Raw genomic sequence first — 20,543 nt, forward strand, 5'->3', positions numbered from 1 at the left:
CTTTCGCAGGTGTCCTCATAAGCCTGGATCTAGGAGGCGCTGGGCGGGAGGACCTGCTGTCAGGAATCGTCCCTGAATCGTGCCTGCCGAGTACGAACTACAACTCCCAGAAGGTCATGGGAGGTACTGCACGCGGTTACATAGTGACGCCTGGTGTACACACGAGTAATTCTTTCAGAAGGACTGATTGCTTTGCCGGCGGTTGCTGGTAAGCGAGAACTTTGGTGAGGAACCGAATTAGGGGTGAGTTCCTCTGATAGCATTCAAGGTGGCGGTTAGGAATACCACGGAAGCCTTTCTTGATACTTCTTGAATTCCGGTGAACACTCACGGCAGCGGTGGGGAAATACCGCGGACGCCTTAACTCGACGTTGTTCTTTGTTCTTGGGTTACTTTAATTAGGCGGCGGTTGGGAATATCGCGGACGCCCTTTCATTTGTATTTGGAACTTCCTCCTTAGCAGCAGTTATTTTGGGCGGGGATGACATAACCGCGACTGCCCGACTTTCCGTTCACACTTTCCTTGTAGCAGGTAGTGTACGGCGGCGGTATATAAACCGTGGAAGCCCGGCACCTGCAGTCATTTCATAATTGTTGTGAGAAGTTGGCCTGGTATGTGATGTTCACTATTCTAGTGAGCACCTTGCACCAGTCCAAACAACCCTTATGGTGATTGGTTGTAAGTCAACCTTATAGACAAGCTATCCTAGTGGTAGCATGGACAAAAGCAGTCTTAGGCTAAACTCGAGAGGGCATGTGAAGCCAGCTGTTTTACCATATGCAATCCCTTTAATACCAAATGAAAGGACACCACACAAGTTATATATTATTAAAATATATGTATTTATTACTAGAATAATCCTCTGTACTCTTTATGAGGGCAGAAGCACAAGCGTTTAAACAAAGAACTTAATATCATACAATAAGCTGCACAATTATGGATAGGCCCTGGTGGCCCGTAAAATCATATACTAAAATAGTGGTATAAGAACCACGTCACGAACAATGGTAAGGCCTAGGGCCTTGGAAATCGCTGGGGCTACACTGGACTAACAGAAGTTAGGACGTGGGAGGCCCACAGGATGCGGGTGCAGTGTCTAAATGCACACGCGTGCACCAATAGAAGTCAATGGTGCGTAAAAGTTAGAAAGTTGCAGATTTGGAAGTCTTCCGACTGGACTAGAACTTACCCACTTAAAACTAGGACACTAGGGATGTAAATCTCTACAGGAGCACCGTAGTACTCGCGTTACCTCACCCACAGGAAGAGGGTGCATAGGTGTCAAAGTGTGTCGGGTTTCGTCGTGGAGTTCTATGGAGCCTTGGAGAAAAGATGCTGCAGGCGACCAGGAGAGAAGAGTCCGGTTGGATCCAAGGGTGGATCGAAGATGTAGAGTACCTGAAAGCAGAGGGGACAGAGTCTGGGTCACTAGCCAGTGACCAGGAAGGAACAAGGAAGGAACCAGGCGATGTCAGGTTGCGATCAGGTGATGTCGTGAAGCTTGTCTCCGCTGCCACGTAGACCAGGAGGTGTCGACGACAACCAGGCTGGGCACGGTCTGTCCCACGAAGTCTCTCGCTGTCGGATCTTGATTCGGAGTCAACAGGCCTTGGCAAATGCAACCCACGCAGGAATCGAAGATGGCTTCTGGATCAGACCAGCAAGGTCTGATGGGCTGCTCCTTCTCAGGGGAGCAAGGGCCAGTCTGGAGCAACCAGACCAGTGTTGAAAATGTGAAGGTTCGTCGTCACAGAGGCCACTAGCCAACGGGCAAGTGACCGGACAGACGCGTCAAGCAGGAAAATGCAAAAGGGCCCCACGCAGCACTCGGTGAGTGTGGTGAGGTGATCTTCGGTGCAATTGATGCTCAAGGATGGGGCTTCTCAATCCCCAATGCACAGCTTCGAGGGTGCCTCAGGAGCTGCACAGAAAGCACTTCGCTGGCTTTCCAAGATGGCCGGTCCCACGTCTCACGTCGCCTCCACAGGTCTCAGCTTTGCTGTGGCTGTGGATCGGGCTGTTGGTTGTCTGAAAGTCCAGTTCTTGTCGGTCTCTGTCGTTCGAGCTCCGGCAGGAGCAACAACAAAGCAAACCTTTGAGCGCTTGATGGTGCCTGCTTGCACAGGGTGGTCACTCCTTGACTACATGGGAGATTCTTCAGTCCTCTACGGCGAGGAGGATGTCGAAGGGTCCAGAGTTTCGTATCAAAGTTTCAGTCAGGATTATCTGATGTCTTAGGACGCGGCTCCTACCTTTGTTCCAAATCAAGGGGCTGGATTACCTGCTAGGTCCCTCCTATGGGTGGGACCAGGGAAGGGGGTGGTTACACCCCTTTCCCTTTGTCCAGTTTCATGCCAGAGCTGGGGCGGGTGTGCCCCAGCACCGGTTTGAACTGGTCTATGCATGGGGTGCCTTGTGTGCCCCAGGCATGTCTCGTTTCTATCATCCCTCCCTGCCTCAATCCACTATCTCCTGTCTGGGGTGGTGCTAGCACCTCCCTGTGATAGGAAACCTATTGTCCAAGCCTCCCGTGCTGGAAGGGCTCCCAGCAGCAGGAGGTCAGACTTGTGTCTGTGGCAGCAGCATCCATTTTGTGATGCTGGGGCTCTGGTTGATTTTAGCCGCGTTTAAGGAAAGTAACATGTCTTCTCCCTCTAGAAGGGTGGAATGCTACCCCCGTCGCCAGAACTGGTCAGGGGGTAGTATTCCAAAGCATATGACACCTTACACGACATGTTTCGATAAAGCCAAACCAAAGTTAGCAATAACCGCGAGGATTATAATGCACTTAAGAGTATATGGTATGGCAATATCATATAACAGCTATAAGGACATGGTTCTGAAAGCTGCAGACAGGCTCAGCTCATGCTAGAGCACCAGCTCACATAAAACCAAGCACTCTGCCTTCAGGATTGTTAAGGCCTGCCATAGGAGTGACTTGTAGGTGCATATGTGTCTATATGTAAAGGTAGATATAGGAATACTATATCTAAGCAAGGGGTGATCACACCACCTTGCCCCCGCTGAGTGATTAGCCAGTTGTGTCAAATTGGAAGGCCAGCCAGGGGTGGCAAAAGATATGCTGCAGCCCCTGGTAGGCCTTGGGTGCACCTATGCCCTGGGTACCTATGGTACACTGTACAGGGACTCACAAGAGTGACCCAATCCCAATTGGTGATGTACCTAAAGTACATGATGTGAAATTTAGAGAGAGAACAGCAGGGCTGTGAGTCTGATTAGCAGGCCCACAGCCACATTAAGTCGAAAACCAGTGAAGCAAAAAGCAAAAAATGGGGTGACCATAGGAAAGCAGACCCTACTCTCCTACAGGGAGGACTCTGTTTGGCCCTGAGATTTTCCAGAAAAAAAGGTTCTTGGAGGTAGGAAAACCACAAAAACATCCGCTCCCTCCTCTGTGGTCCCAAGGTGGCCCTTTGTGTACCTGGGGAAATCTTCTTTAATAACAAATGGACTCCAGACATGGAGTTCCAGCTCAGGCCATTCACCTTTTTGATACAAGGATAAATACCGTAAGTCTCATAGGCAATGGTTAAATACCAGCATAGATACCCTATGTCAGGAAATCTGGGATGCGGAAACAGATAGGTACACATGGCTAGAGGGGAAGGGGCAACTCCTAATTGTACAGAAACTTTCACTGTATTCCTTAAGTTTCAGAGGCAAAGGAACGACATACATCCTGAACTCACAAATTTAAAAGTGCCCTAGACTCTTGTATGCTTTTAACTTGCTTTTAAGTTTCGCTTTAGTACATCAGTTAATATCACTATATTGAGAAGCATTTTTTTTTTTTTATAACTGACTCTCACTCTAGTGATATAAACTGATGTTCTAAAGTGTAAAGCTCCCACATGTTAAAAGCATACAAGAGGCTTCACACCCCTTTCAAGTTCCATCAGCAAATACTGCTGCTTGTCTGAAATAAATGTAAATGTCCAGCGCTCCATTTTGAGCCACACTTTATTCATTGTGTATATGAAACCTCTGGCGGACATTATTAAAAGATACAATGTTCAAGTGGTGTTGTATGCCAACGACACCCAACTAATAGTGAATGTGTCCGAATCCACTTCCATCTCAGCTGAAGGGTATCAAGCCGGTCCATCGGACGTCGCCTTTTGGATGACAGACAACTGTCTAAAATTAAATGCCAGCAAAACATAGATTCTGCTGGTAGGAAGAACTACATCAATATGGACAGCTTTGTGGCCAGCGTCTCTGGGGAACCCCCAGACCCTAAACAAAAGGTCAAGAATTTCGAGTTGTTTTTGACTCGAAACTCTCTTTCGAAGACCAAATCAGGAAAACAGAGAGAAATGTTTTGACACCTTCAAGACATTGAGGAAAAGTCTTGACCTAATTCCAACTAAGTCTTGGAAAACCATAGTTCATGCATTCATCACTTCCCAACTGGACTATGGGAATGTACTTTATCTGGGTGCTTCTAAAGGTAATCTCAGCAAGCTGCAACGTGTCCAAAATGTGGCAGCTAGACTGATTCTGAATCTCCCCAAACAATTATCAGTGTCAGGCGCTCTTGACCAACTACACTGCTTGTGGTGTCCAAAAGAATCGGTTTCACAGCCTTGTGCATATGTCGTTGCATACTAAATAAACAAGGCCCCAGCTATCTCCACTCCCTGATCCAAGCCTACATACCTAACCGGAACCTTAGATCCTCTAATGCAAAACTGGCAACTATCCCCAAGATTATGAAATTAAGAATGGGAGCAAGATCGTTTGCCTATGTAGCTGCTACATTATGGAATTCTCTTTCGTTTGCCCTCAGAGATTCCTCCTCGGAAACTGACTTTAGGAAGTAACTGAAAACCTGGTTGTTCAGTAACAATATTCAATTCTAAGCAGGTTCTGACGTCCTTTGTCCCTCGGTTCCTTCTCTGGGTGATCTTTGGGCCAGCAAAGGGACACACCGATTAGGTGTAACCAAGCGCTATACAAATTAACTTATTATTTGTATTAATAATGTGCACAATTGGTTAACTGCAAATGCAAAGGGTGCCTGGAAACCGATATTGACTTTAATTAATGGAATCACTTGAAACTTTCTGATGACACTGATTTATTCTTTTTGAGTGTTATTGTAAAGGAGTTACTATCTGAGCTTTAAAGTGTGTACTTTTAATAGACAGTTATAAACAAAATTGCGCTATGTACAGTCTGTGTATTACTAAAATCTATATTTTGGAAGCGCTTTATCTGAAACCTTTTTGCGCTTTTTGTGGAACCTATCTTACATTAATTACTGTGTGTAATTAAGTTTAAAATAATGACTTACATATTCACCGTGCTCTTTGCCACTGTCTAGGAGTTCATAGCACTTACTGGAAAAAAAGCTAGAGAATATTTAGGGCCCGGTTCACAAAGGTAAACTAAGATAAAAGTCGAACTTTACAACTTTCGGCATTCACAAAAAGCATTTACGAGTAGTAAAGTTAAACATTTGTCTTGGTTAAACGTAACTTTAACGGAGACAAAAGTCTAACTTTATTAGTCGTTAATGCCCTTTGTGATTATTGAAGGTCACAAAGTAAGACTTTCGTCTCAGTTTTCCCTTGTGAATCGGGCTCTAAACTTTTTTAGCAGCACCTTTGCCCCCCCACACTCACCCCACCTTTGAGCAGAGCATCACAGTTCCCATACTTTTTAATGCACTACCAACACTGAATTACTGCATGTTTATTTAGCTAACTCTGTACACTTGACCTACTCTCGAATATTAATGTCACTCTAGTGAACCTAGTTTTTTTGTTACAGTTTTATATGGCGCTAACTCGACACGGAGTTATGAGAGCGCTTTACACGAGCACCAGTTACATTTCACAAGGACACATTCATTGTTGGTAGGCACAAGGAGATGAAGTGATTTGCCCAGAATCACAGGATGTTGAGCCGACTCTGAGATTCCAACCTGGTTCCCCGTTTCAAAACCGTCAGCTCAGGCCGTTTTGCGTTACAGGACATTGCGTCAACGCAGGCTCCTTCCTGAACGTGGCATCCAGGGATACCTCTGTTCTGTCATACACACTAGCGTGTTAGCTGCATTGCTTTTCTAGAACCGTGAATACATGAGTCGTGTGCCTGCGTGTAACATGGCTGCCGATGTCAGCCCTATGCAGGCTCCCTCAGTCATCAGGACCCGACTCCCTCCGTCTCTCTCTGACTCAAGCCTGACTAAAGGACTTTAGCAGCTCGCGCCGTCACGTGATCGGACAGCGCGCACGCAATTGGTTGGCACAGTGCCCGTCGACTTGCCCACCCATTGAGCTTGCACGCAGTTCCAGAATCGTAGCCTCTTCTTCGCTTTCTTAATTCTGAGACCCTCGAAGCTCTGCCTTGCCTGTCACCATGGCTACCCGAGGCGGCGATGCGGACGACTCTTGCAGACCCTACCAGGTGGCAGTGCTGGGGGCCTCTGGTTTTACTGGCCAGTTCGTGGTGGAAGAGCTGGCACGGGTGGCGTCCGAGGAGGAGTTCAGGGTATCGGCGCTGCGCTGGGCCGTGGCAGGGAGGAACCGGCAGCGGCTTGAGGGAGTCCTGCAACGTGCGGCTGATAAGCTGGGTAAGGAAGGGACCGAGATACCAAGGGCATGATTGGTTGGAAAAGCGCTTAGTGTCGTTTCGCAGTTGGCACGATGAAATGAATAGACCAACTTCATACCAGGGCTTTAACCTATTAAATAATACCAGTGCATTGAACTAAGATCACACTAAGCAGGCATTAATTGCCTGATAACCGTTTAGAAAAAAAAAATAATAATGCCTGCATCTCCAAGTTCTTAAATTCACAAAGAGAACGCTCTCCGTAAACGGCTGCGTTTTGCAACTGGAGGAAGGAATGTATTTGCAATTTCAGTTTTAACTAACTAAATCACAATTGTTACTTAAAAGTAAAAGATAATCAGCCATCTGAATTTGAGGACTTGCATGGAGGTTCTGAAGTTTAGCATCACTGGCAATTCTGGCAACAGCGTGCAAACATTCCTCTTACTGACACATTGCTGTCTGCGATAGTGCAAATTACTTATACTAGGTACTATGCAAAGAAGTGCAGGCATCTCGCATACAAAGTACCGACATGCTTGACCCAAGATAATTGGTCTAGTCCAGTGCTTTCCAAACTTTTCATGTTGGTGACACACCTTTTAGACGTGCATCATTTTGCGACACGGTAATTCGGTTTAATATTTAAGTCAAGGCTCTCCACTCATAAACTGCCACTTCAAAATGCTTCATATTAAATAATCTACATCACTTTTAACAGACAACTATCATTAACAGACTGAGTGGCGGCTGCGTTCTCTGTTTTGTTTTTGCTTGTAGAAAATGTTTACTGTGGCACAAAAAGCCTTTCAAACAATTTCATAGGTTTTCTACCAAGTAAAATGTTAATAGACTATTGAAAATATAATTTATGGAGAAGCACTTAGCTCTGTGAAATAGAAACATGGCGTGTTTTGTTGTAGTCTTTGTTCAAGTTACACGTTTCCCTTGAATTAAATTTGGTTGGTGTGAATCTGATCTCCACATTTGTTGCCCACGTAGGACTGTAGGACTCTGTTGTCAATGTGCATTTAGATAGCGGAAATGCTGATGAACAGCGAGGCATGTTTAGACTGGTAGTGGTTTTTTTATGTGCAGAGTGGTTGTCATGTGAGGCATGAGGAGTAGGAAACAATGCAGAACTATTGAAAAAGGCTACTTTAGCCAGTGCTTTATTAGTACCTTGAATAATAAATTGCACATTAATGAGCCATTATGTCCGGAGCAGCGGCAGCGCCCGATATTAGGCCGTGCATTTGTTCTCACGTACCGCATTTCTAATGCATTTGAGATAGAACATGCAACACACCATATTCAATATTGGCAAATGGCACCCAGGCATGGATTGTTTTTCGGGCATGAAATACTGCTACGTGAAAAACAGCAGAATCAATGACCTTTAAATCTCAAGTCAAGTTTGACTAAAATATAGGAAATAAATGGAGGAAAACGTACTTTAAAAAAAAAAAAAAGGCACGCGGGCGTGAGCAGTGCATTTTATACTTCAGCTACATCCGGAAGGGAGAACGGCAGCGCAATGCTCCCCCTTTCCCGCCTCCAGCCTTCCGCAGGAACAGGTACTGCCTCACTAGAATGTGCAGTACCATCCTGCATGATGAATAGACTGCAACTTGTCCTCGTCCCGCGACACACCCACAGACGGCAGCCGACACAGTAACGTGTCCCGACACAGAGTTTGGAAAGCTCTGGTCTAGTCAGTGCCTGTTGGCCCTGGGCCTCAGCATTCAGACACTTGCTACACGTGCAGATAATCACTTTCGGTTGTTAGACCTCCGCTGGGTACTCTTGGAGAATGGTTTGGTATGATATGTATGTAGTGTGATTGTTAGCAACTTCAGACCTTTTTAAAAAAAAATTAAAATTGTGTCTGTTTTTTACAACTGTTGCTTAGAGTTTACACTGTTCTACGTAGATTCTTCTGTAATACTCTGTGGTGTATTTCTCATGAGCGTTTCGCTGTTTGCAAACAGTGTGGTATTGAGTAAACTATCTACATAAAGTACGCACTTTTTACAGTACCCACGTCTGGGCACAAGTCTCTTGTGAATAATACTCATATTCAGTAGTTCCAAGAACAAGGTTTATTCTTTTTGTAGTAACAGCACATTGGGGTTGAGGCGGACAACATAGTAACCACAATCCGTGTCAACGCCTCAGCGGCAATTCTCAGCTGACAGGCTTTCAGCTGATACGTCACAACACAAGTGGCACGCACGGGGGTACAGGTGCCCCGGAGGGTGGGACAGGGGAGGGAGGGTGAGGGAGGCCTACATTACAACACATCTCCTTCCTAAGGGCGAGGAAGAGAGGGGGGATCACAGCAAGCCGCCATGCGATTGAAACATAATAAGAAAAGTTGTACATAGCAACACTTTCTACTAGATTGGAGAACATGAAAGCAGTTGTACCCAGTGACCATTTGCTAATAACACTCGAAATCCTTAAACCAACACGGTTTGGCTATTGCACGTCCAGTCCTGGTCGTGTTGATTTCACTGTTAGTCTTGTACACCACAGATGTGTCAGATGCATCGTGTAGACTCGCGGTGGCTTGACTCTGAGCCACCCTCATACCTGCATCACTGTTCGCTACATTCTCATCTGGGGTTACTTCAGCAGGTGCCACATCTACACCTTGAGTTTGTTCGTCCCCACCGTTGTTGTCTACGTCAGAATCATAATCATACACATTTCCCATACTCATTTTTCCATGTACACAATCCTCCTCATAACCTGCGGAAGCGTCTACAACGCTTTGGTCCAACCTCACACTCTTTTTCTTACTCCTAGAGAGTGCAGAAAAGTGCCAGACCTTGCCGTCACTCAGCAAAGCTGAATTAATAACGTCATTTCCAATCTGGTGGTCTCTCTCCCCCCTCCTACCACTGCATGCTCCCCCCCTCCGATGTTGCACTACCACATTCACAACCTGCCTCCACAGCCAATCTCGCTGACAATGCCCGGAACCCTGACATCAGTCCCAGAATTTCTCTCCCTCCTCACTTGGACACCAGTCCCACCTCTCCTACACTGAACTCCTCGAATAGGAACATGACAATACCGACTCCCCGCTTACAACCTCCCCCCTCTCCTATTCCCATGGACTCCATCCAACCCGCACCCCTGCTCAACCTCCCTCCATAGACCCCAGTCATCCCGACCCCTGCCTAAAACCTTTAACTTCCTCAGCTCTATAGCACAGCAACTGAACAGAATGGAGCACAAAATTAACTCCCTTGCTGCTGATTTCCTTCACCTTCAACAAGACCTTCTCTACAGGGCCAAGCCTCCGTGCTCCCTCCCCCGAGGTGTTGTGCTCCTACTTCACTCATTACATCTCACATAACCCCACAGAGCACTCCTCGACCCTCCAGTCCATCCTCGAGCCAGGCCCTCAGTCCCAACAGGGATAGCCAACCCTTTTCGGTACCGAAACCTACTGAACTCTACGACCCCCACCTCGCGTTGGACCAGAAGTCAGCCCCTGTCCACATCCCTGTTATTATCAGCACTAACAGAATCGCGAATACTGTCCACTCCGCTAGACCCCCTGCTCATTACACCTCTATACACCTAACTCCCCCATCATCGAGGCTCGCCGTCCTCTCTCTTGCATGCTCTTAAACTGCAGATCAGCAGTACAACACGCTACTGACATTGCTGAAGCTCTTCTCGCTGAAGAAACTGACATCGCCTTCCTCACAGAATCCTGGCTCAATGCCCAATCCACCCCCATTCTTGACATTCTCACCCCTCCAGGGTACAACCTCATCAGACAAGACAGGCCGATCAAAACCGGGGCGGGGGACTATCCATCATTCATAGAGATGGAATACAGATTACCAAACTCAAACCTGCAGAATACCTATCGTTTGAATACCTAGGCGTTGAACTCACCACCAAGGGCACCCCACCCATCAAATTCCACACCATCTACCATCCTCCTGGAGAGCGTACCCTTTTCCCCAAAGAACTAACAGACCTAATAACACGATTCTCCTTGACAGACACCAAAGACGTGTTCTTGGGTGACCTCAATATGCACTGGAACGACCCAGTAGACTCCACTGTCCTGGACCTTTCCAACCTTCTGGAAATATACAACATCAAGCAACTCTGCAATAAACCAACTCACATCAAAGGTGCAACATTAAATGCGATCATAACAAACAACAATCTGATCTCCTTGAGAGAAATTACTCCCATTGACTGGTCCGACCACCACCTCATTCTGTTCAAGATTGACACTCTTGCCAGCCTCCAACCTATTTGTGTTGTCAAACCTATACCTTAACCAGAAACCTCAAAGAAATACCTTTATCCGAACTTGAAGCCAAGATTCATCCCCATCTTCAACTCCATCCCTCATCATGGACGGCTGATGACCTCACTTCAACTCAAGAATGACAGAGGTCTTAGACCAAGTAGCTCCTCTTAAGCTCAAACAACTGAGGAGAACCAAATCAAAACCCTGGTTTAACGTGGAGCTGAATTATGAACGGCGCCAACTCCGACAAACGGAAAGGTCTTGGAGACAAAACCCCTCGTCCCTGCACCTAACAGATCTGAGATCTGCTCGACGGTCATACAAAAAACACATCTTCAGTGAAAAGGCATCTTTTTTCCGCAGCCAACTAGATCTGGTAAAAAAACAGACCAAGAGAACTCTTCAACATTGTTAAATAACAAACAATTTGCACTCCCTCTCAAGAAATCGAAGCCACCACTGAGCGATGTGAAGAAATTGCCACCTTCTTCATCAATAAAGTCTCTAAAATTGATCAATCCTTCTTACAAACTGCTAACCCCCTTCCCCCTTAACCTGCCCCCCTTCAACCTCCCTGGACCTACCTCTCAGAAAGAGCTCTTAACAAGGACAATCAGACCTACCTCCAGCTAAAAAACAATGCACATTGGTCCGACTTTGAGCTAATGTCGTTAAACGAGGTCTTCAATACAATCTAAAACCTTCCTCCCACACCCTGGGCCCCCTCGATTTCACAATCATAAAAGAACTCAACCACACCATTTCCCCTTTCTGGACAAAAATCATCAACGCCTCTCTCACTTCAGGCTGTGTCCCGGACTCCCTTCAACTAGGACAAATCACACTCATTCTCAAGAAACCTGGGGCTGACCCTAATGATCTTAACAACCTCAGACCTATCCCTAACCTCCCATTCCTTGCAAAGACATTGGAGAAATGTGTTCTCCTCCAACTCAATAATCACATTGATGAGTTCAACCTCCTTGATGCCTTTCAATCTGGTTTCAGAAAAGGCTGTAGCACGGAAACAGCTATGCTCAACGTCACCGATGACATTCACAAGGCCCTAGACAAAGGTGATGCCTGCCTACTCATCCTTATTGACCTATCTGCGGCATTCGACACAGTAAACCATCCAGCCCTTTTGGAGACCCTGTCGAAACGGTCCGGTATTAATGGCACAGCACTAAACTGGTTCACCTCCTTCCTTCAACACCGCCTGCAACAAATTAAAATTTACTCCTGTCTCTCAAAGCCAACTAAAGTCACACTTGGGGTCCCGCAAAGCTCGATCCTATCCCCGTCCCTCTTCAATCTCTTCATGGAGCCCCTCACAATCATATTGAAAAAAGCCTGAGTGAATTACCACCTTTACGCGGACGACACCCAAATCTATTTCAGGATCAAGTCGCCAAGCAACATCCAACTCCTCAATACCACCCTAACTGAGATCCAAACTTGGTTCTACGTTAACCACTTAAAGCTCAACCCAGACAAAATGGAACTAATCCTATTTTCTCCAAAAAGTAACCATCGTCCAATCCAAGAGTGGCTCAAGAATCTGGTTGCCCTAAACTGCCCCCTTACCCATTCTGACTCAGTTAAGTCTCTAGGCATCACCCTTGACAAGAACTTATCAATGGAGGCTCACATAAAAAATTCTGCTAAAAGTGCTCTCTTCTCTCTAAAACACCTCAAGAAACTGAAACCTACCCCACGATGACCTCAAGACAGTAGTCCAATCCCTAGCACTCTCTAAAATCGACTACGGGAATGCCATCCTTACAGGGACTCCTAAAACTCACCTAGCCCCTCTAAGAGCAGTGCTGAACATGTCCGCTCGACTCGTACCTGGAGTTAAAAGATTTTAACACATCACTCCAGCTCTCAACTGCCTCAATTGGCTTCCCATGGAAGGGAGCTGTATCTATAAATTGGCCTGCATCACAAACTAAACCCTTTACTCTCCTGACCCCAACTACCTAAATAACAAACTGAGTAGAGCAGGTCAATCCAGAACACTAAGAAGCTCCAACTCACTCCTTCTTATTCCTCCGAAATTGAAAAAGAAAACCACCCAATACTGATCGTTTCCTGGCAACGCTCCCAGGATAGGAACGCTCTTCCTGGAGTCCTCAGATGCAACCCCTCCTTCTCAGGTTTTAAAAGGGATCTGAAACTCCATCTCCTAAACAAATACTTTCATGACCAACGTCAACTAACCTAGTCTTCTTTATCTGAGTTGTTTCCTCTCTCTCTGGACATTCAAGGATAGTGGGTGACCGGACTATGTCACTCTCGCCTTTTTTTTATTGCTCTCTTCCCCTCCGCTGCACTGCATATTTATTTATTTTTCTGTGGTTTTCTTCCTTACTGCCGGCCTACTATGTAATGTAATGTCCTTCTGCTGCTTACTGTGTGTATGTAAAGCGCTCTGATACCTACGGGTCAAGCTAGCGCTATATAAAACTTTAAAAATAATAATACATTTAAAAAAAAAAATTTGCACAATTTTTTCTTTATCTCTAAGGGTTGGGTGTAGCAACTCTGTCCTTTCTCTGTGAACCCCGTGCGTTTATTCTAACCATAATGCCTACTTCCAGGGACACTAGTTTGCATTTGTGTTTTGAATCGTGATGTTCCTTGCTACTTTCCTACTACGTTCCTTGCTACTTTCCTGTGAACGTAACAAGTTCTCTTTCACAGTCTTTCAGGGACCATTCAGCCCTTTTGGCTGTTTCCAGCCATCCAACATTGTCTTTGCACATGGGTGTTCTACCTCTCATTAAGACAAAGGGACTAGAATCTGTGCAGTGCATTCATTTGGAGTCACTCTGTACGCCCACACCATTTTAAACAATTAGTTTTTCCAGGCTAAACCATTTTTGTTTGCCAGCTGCACTAAGCCCTTGATGACACGGTTGAACTGTTCCACTGCACCATTACTGGCTGGGTGGTACACCGAGTTGGTTTTGTGCGTGCTGCTGTATTGTATTCCTGTTTTATTTTGCTTTATTGACTTCTCTGTTCCCCTACAGCCCTTGCTGTGGGCTGCTGCTCCCCCTGCTCCACTTCATCTCCCCTCCGTTTTTTCCTGCCGCCGCCGCTGACCTCTCCCCCTATTGCCCGCTCCCGCCTCCCAGCTCCTCATCCCTCCCCCCGCCCCTACATTATGGCGACCGCTGCGGGGGAGCGCGTGTGAGTCCTCAGACCTCGGTCCAAGGCACACACTCTCCCCAGCAGCTCCGTGGTGCTCTGCTCTGCTCTGCCTTGAAGCCAGCCCCTTCCCTGCTGCAGTGTTCTAGACCACCCTGGACCAGGTTTTTCTTGGCTGTACTCAATCTGCTACTAGCGCCACCGTTGTACTGCTGTATTGTATTCCTGTATTATTTGACTTCATTGACTTTTCTGTTCCCTTACAGCCCTTGCTGTGGGCTGTTGCTCCCCTAGGTCTCCCCTCTGTTTTTTTCCCGCCGCTGACCTCTCCCCCTACCGCCCCGCTCCCAGCTCCTTGACCCTCCCCCTGCCCCTACATTATGGCGACCACTGTGCAGTCGCACCAAATGTATGCCTGTCTGCGCCTGGACCGTGCCCAGCGCCGGTCCCACTGGCCCCCACGCACGCCTGACTCTGCTACGACGCCAACATCCTCCACGAAGTCAACACCGGCCGATCATCCACCTGCTTCCAGGCCACCCCGATGCTCACCCACGGACCCTTCTTCTGCCGAAGCTGCAGCTTCCCCAGCCACCAAACACCAGCGCGTCCTGCCCCCCACCAGGACTGGTCGCAAGCATCTCAGATGTATACTACTCAACACCCGCTCCGCCCACAGGCACGCCATCGAACACTGGGACCTACTCGACTCATCCTCCCCGGAAGTCACCTTCCTGATAGAGACCCAGACGGCTACAACATCACCCACAGGGACTGCACTAACGGACCAGGAGGAGGAATCGCCATCGTCCACAAGAATACCCTCAGAATTGCACCGAAGACACCCTCAGCGCTGCCGAACACCTGCACTTCCAGATCCACACCGATCCAACACCACCCTCAGAGGAACCCTTGTCTAAGACCCCCTGGACCCCGGCTGCTGTTCAGCGACGTCATCATCGACATCATCAGCACGCACGCCCTTGCATCCACAGACTACATCCTCTTCGGAGACCTGAACTTACACCTCGAGAACGCCAACGACAGCAACTCCACCACCCTGCTCTACAACCTCGCCAACCTCGGACTCAAACAGCTCGTCACAAAACCCACCCACTCAGCCGGACACACGCTCGACCCCATATTTACCGCCAGCAACCACGTCACCTTCAGCCACACCACCAAACTCCACTGGACCGACCACCACTGCATCCACTTCTCCTTCGAGCAACGCACCGCGCACAACCACACGCAACGAATCCCGTGCCGCAGCTGGAACAAGGTCACCGAAGACCAGCTAATCACCACCCTCGCCCGAGACCCACCAACCACACCACCGACACAGCCGCCCACGACTTCAGACACTGGATCGACGACCGCGCCAACCCTCTCGCCCCGATCAAGAAACCCTCAAGCAGACACTCCAACAAAAGGGTCATCTGGTTCACCACCGACCTCCAGACATCCAAGCAGACTTGCCGAAGACTCGAGAAGGAGTGGCGCCATGAACAGACCCGGACAACCACGCAGCCCTCAAGAACGCCAGCTGCAAGCACCACCAACTCGTTCGAACCACCAAAAGGACCTCCTGCAAGGAGGCCATCAACAACAACGCGCACAACAGCAAGGAGCTCTTCAACATCGTGAAGGAACTCGCCAACCCCAGCTCCAACGACATCCCGCTGTCGCAAGACCTCTGTGACTCCCTAGCTACCTTCTTCCACCGCAAGATCGCAGACATCCACAACAGCTTCGACATCCAGACCCCCCGACAGCCGCCGACACCCCACACTCACCGCCCCCCCCAGCCACACCGGCCTCCTGCTCTCCTGGAACCACGTCAACGATGACGACATCATCAAAACCAGGGAAACCATCCACTCCGGCTCACCATCCGACCCCTGCCCTCACCATGTCTTCAACAAAGCGAGCTCCATCATCGCACCCCAACTTCGGAAGATCGTCAACTGCTCCCTCGAAACCGCCACCTTCCCAGAGAGCTGGAAACATGCCAAGATCAACGCCCTACTCAAGAAACCCAAGGCGGACCCAAAGGACCTCAAGAACTTCCGGCCCATCTCTCTGCTCCCGTTCCCGGCGAAAGTCATCGAGAAGATTGTCAACAGGCAACTGACCCGTTTCCTCGAGGAGAACACCACCCAGGACTCATCTCAATCCGGATTCCGCAGCAACCACAGCACCGAAACCGCCCTCATCGCCGTCACAGATGACATCAGGACCCTGTTGGACAATGGCAAAACCGCAGCCCTAATCCTCCGGTATCTCGCCGTCGCCTTCGACATCTTCTGCCACCACTCCCTATGGATCACCTCCTTCCTCACCGTCAGAGCCCAGAGAGTCCGCCTCCCTCCATTCCGATCCGAAGCCACCAAGATCACCTGTGGCGTACCCTCAAGGATCATCCCTCAGCACAACCCTTTTTAACATCTACATGGCACTGCTCGCCAACATCGTCCGATCGCATGACCTCAACATCATCTCTTACGCCGACGAAACCCAGCTGATCCTCTCACTCACCAAAAACCCCGCCACCGCCAAAACCAACCTCCACCGAGGAATGAATGCCGTCACCGAATGGATGAAGAACAGTCGCCTGAAGCTGAACTCTGACAAGATGGAGGTCCTCATCCTTAGCTCCACCCCCTCCGCTTGGTACGACTCCTGGTGGCCGGCCACGCTGGGAGATGCTCCCACTCCCACCGACCACGCACGCAACCTGGGGTTCGTCCTGGACTCATCGCTATCAATGACCCAGCAAGTCAACGCCGTCTCCTCCTGCTTCAACACCCTCCGCATGCTTTGCAAGATCTACAGATGGATCCCCACCTTAACCAGAAAGACGGTCACCAAGGACCTAGTCAGCAGCAGGCTGGATTACGGAAATGCCCTCTTTGCTGGAATCACGGCCAAACTCCAGAAAAGACTCCCAACGCATACAGAACGCCTCATCCTCGACATCCCCCGCCACAGCCACATCACTGCCCACCTGAGAGACCTGCACTGGCTCCCCATCAACACAAGGATCACCTTCAAGCTCCTTACCCAGCTCACTAAGCACTCCACAACGCCGGACCAACATATCACAAACAACTCAGCTTCGCTCCGCCGACCTCGCCCATGCCACCCTTCCACGCATCCACCGAACAACCACTGGCAGCAGATTATTCTCCCACCTCGCAGCCAAGACATGGAACACCCTGCCCATCCACTTGCGACAGACCCAGGACCTGCTGACCTTCAGGAGACTTCTCAAGACCTGGCTGTTCGAGCAATAGCTGCACACTCCCCACCTTTAGCGCCTTGAGACCCTCACGGGTGAGTAGTGCACTTTACAAATGGTTGATTGATTGAGTGAATGATTAACTATATCAATGACTTTCTGTAGGGTCTTTTCCCGCTTTGCCTATAATAAGTCTTGGATGGCAGGATTGGAAGAGCACATAACATTCTGATCTCTTATGAGATCGTCATGTAGCTCTCCCCAGCGAGATGTTAGAGCCAAATTCTCAGAACAGCAACATAATCCTCAATTGACTCATCCTTGCCTTGTTTCCTGTGGTAGAACCTGTACCTATCTACTGCAACCCATACCGTACGCTTGTAGTAATTGTCTAAATCGTCCAAAGTGTTCAAATATACATCCCCTTGATCACCTGAGCGTATTTTTTTATTTATGCGATTGTAAACTTTGACCCCCCTGCTCCTAAGCAGTGCAGCAATTTTTTTTTCTTCTCCGGAGTTAAGTGGTCCTCCTCATCATCCAATGTGGAAATATAATTGGTGAAATACTCCCGCCACATCTCCCATTTCAATACAGGTTCCTCAGCAGCTGGTAGAAATGCTTGCAGTGGTGATAAATTGAACACATTGCCTGAAGCCATGGTGGCGGAGGGAGTGCACTGACCAGAGCGGACAATACACCCAGTGACGTGGCCGCAACTTTGGTGAAACGGTGGGATGGATATCCCAGTGGGCCAGGTGGTGGCAGTGGGGGTAACAATGCCCAGGATGCAGAATCCAAAACCAACAGGAGGCAGAGAACTTTAGAGAGGTAATGGAAGGCTCAGTCACATTGCGCTGGCAGAAGAGAAATAGGGGCCCTCACTCGCAGAGTAAGTTGTGGCGCGAGGGTGTAGAAAAGAGACGTTGCAAAAGGCAGTGATGCAATGGGCCACTAGGTGGCGTCCGGAATGGAACTCCCCCTCATGAAACTGATGAGGGAGCTCTCCAAGTGTGATGCCGGGTGTGACCCCCTTTTGCACCCCCTTTTGTACCGGGGTGTGACGCAGCAGGCGTGGAAGAGTGAAACACGGCGTGCATGAATGCTGTGTATCCAGGTTCAACCACTCCCAAGCACGTTGCGAGGTGGGGGATCGCAGCGGTTCCGCAGGCGTAGCAAAACTCGCAAGTTTGAGAGTGGAGGGCGGTCGCAAGTTTGTCAGGGATGGGACCCGATGTCGCTTGTGCGAAACACTGTCCGCACTGTGACCCTCAACGGCGAGGCGCTGGAACAGTGCTAGTAATGGCAAAAGGTACCGCACCAAGGACCCAGACTGCTGGTCCGGTAAAAGAGATAGTCTGTTTGCTGCTGTCCAGGAAGCCACTTGAAGACCGGCCATTTAAATGTCACCTTACGTGCAGGTTCGCCGATGTGCTGTAATCGTCTCCATTCTTGTGAAGAATACACGTAGGCAGTAGTTCCTAGAACAAGGTTTATTCTTCTTGTACTAACAGCACATCGGGGAGGAGGCAGACAACGTAGTAACCACAGCGTGTCAACGCCTCCGCGGCAATTCTCAACTGGCAGGCTTTCAGCTGGCTTTCTAGAACGCCACATGACACGTCACAACACAAGTGGCATGCGTGGGGGTATGAGTGTCCAGGGAGAGGGGAGGGTGGGTGAGAGAGTCCTAAATAACAACAAAGTCTGATAAAAAGAAGTGGGGGGACTGACCAAGTTAAATACTATGCAAGTGACATTATGACGCGTGCCATCACAGCACATGACATAACGATGTAGCGTTGTAATAGAAATAAAATAGTGCTATTTAAATTAATTGTGTAAATACTGGGACAGACCACCCCATCTGACAGTCTTACAGTGTCTGCACAGGGACAGAACAAAGGCAAAAGAATGCCTCTCTTAAGTACCTGTGAAGAGATAGCAAGCTGCGTGTCTTTGTTTCCCTCTGTGGCATTTACATTTATGTGAGGTTCCAGGCCGCCTCCAGTCAAGATATTCAAACAAAAGGAGGACTGATGGCCCCTTAACTTCGGCCTGGCTAGAGGTAAACCCCCCCCCCTCGCTGCCTGCAGGTTGCTGCTGGAAATGGAAAGCAGACAACGTGCAGGTGGAACTGAACGTGTCCCGGTGTCTTACACCAGGACAAGATCAGCATATTTCTGTGGGGCCCAACTTCTTGGTAGGGGGGAATGGCGTCCACCCTATGAAAATAGTGGGTTGACGCTGTGTACCTGCGTGTACCCCCGACTCGTGCACTGCTGATATCCACTTCATTTCCCAATATAGCTTCTGTGAGTGTTAGGGTTTAATACAGATAAAACCTGTCTGTACTAAACCTAAAAACTTAGTGGGGCAGATTTACAAGCCCCTTACACTGGCAGCACATTTTTCTTCCCCATATTTCAAGGACAGGAAAAGCCACCCTGCGTGGCTTCTACCCTGCGTAGCTTTTCCTGTCTTTGTAAATACGGCCCTTTTACACTCAGCAGTTTGCGTGAAAGTGGCGATCCATAGGTGTTGGTGTGGGTGTTCCCACACAACACCCAGGGAACCAGTCACATTTCCAGATTAGGGAGGCGCATTCTGCAGCACACATAAAACGAGGAAATAACCTCTAAGGGTTGTTTATATACAGAAAGGTGTCCCTTCCTGCACATAAACAGAACTTGTAAAACGTCATTTATTTAAAGGATTATGTGTGCTAATGCAGCACATATAAAATTTGGAAAACGCCATTTCTTATTGTTTATGTGCAGGAAGAGGAACCCTTCCTGCACATAAACAATCACTCCAGTGACGCAGGCAGGGATGTGGAATTCCGACGCCCGGGACATATTGTTTGGGGTCAAGGGCAACAAGTTTTAATGTGCATTTTGTCCTTGGGACAAGTAGGTCCAACCCCCTGCAGCACAAACACTTTGGCTGCCAGTTTATAGTACCACATTGCGGCTCAGGGAAGGGCATTCTCTACAATTAAGGTAAAGTGTGTGTTATATGTAATATGTGTGTTAATGCTGTTCAAACTTGTATATATGGTTCATTAACGCAAAGCCTTTATTATTAGGGTGAGCACGAAAAGTAAATGTTTTAAGCTCAGCCTGCACTACTGACAGTGGTTCCAGGGTCAAAGTGTACACACATTTTCAAAGTTTATTAATATGAGGCTCTGTATAATGCACCCAGAATGCTCTGATTATATGCAAATATTTGCAGAAGCTTGAAAGCAAGAGTGATGATTCTTTGCTTACAAA

General features: G+C 48.3%; 1 protein-coding gene across 1 annotated transcript in view; it reads left to right on the forward strand.

The window, feature by feature from the left end:
- The first annotated feature begins 6,269 nt into the window (after positions 1-6,269).
- SCCPDH (saccharopine dehydrogenase (putative)) overlaps positions 6,270-20,543 on the forward strand; it is a 345,431-nt gene continuing 331,157 nt past the window's right edge. Inside the window, exon 1 of the mRNA XM_078649033.1 lies at positions 6,270-6,602. Coding sequence (XP_078505159.1) covers positions 6,389-6,602 — 214 coding nt within the window. The 5' untranslated portion in view covers positions 6,270-6,388. The remainder of the gene's footprint in view (positions 6,603-20,543) is intronic.

Source organism: Lissotriton helveticus, chromosome 6, assembly GCF_964261635.1.
Source record: "Lissotriton helveticus chromosome 6, aLisHel1.1, whole genome shotgun sequence".
Lineage (NCBI taxonomy): Eukaryota > Metazoa > Chordata > Amphibia > Caudata > Salamandridae > Lissotriton > Lissotriton helveticus.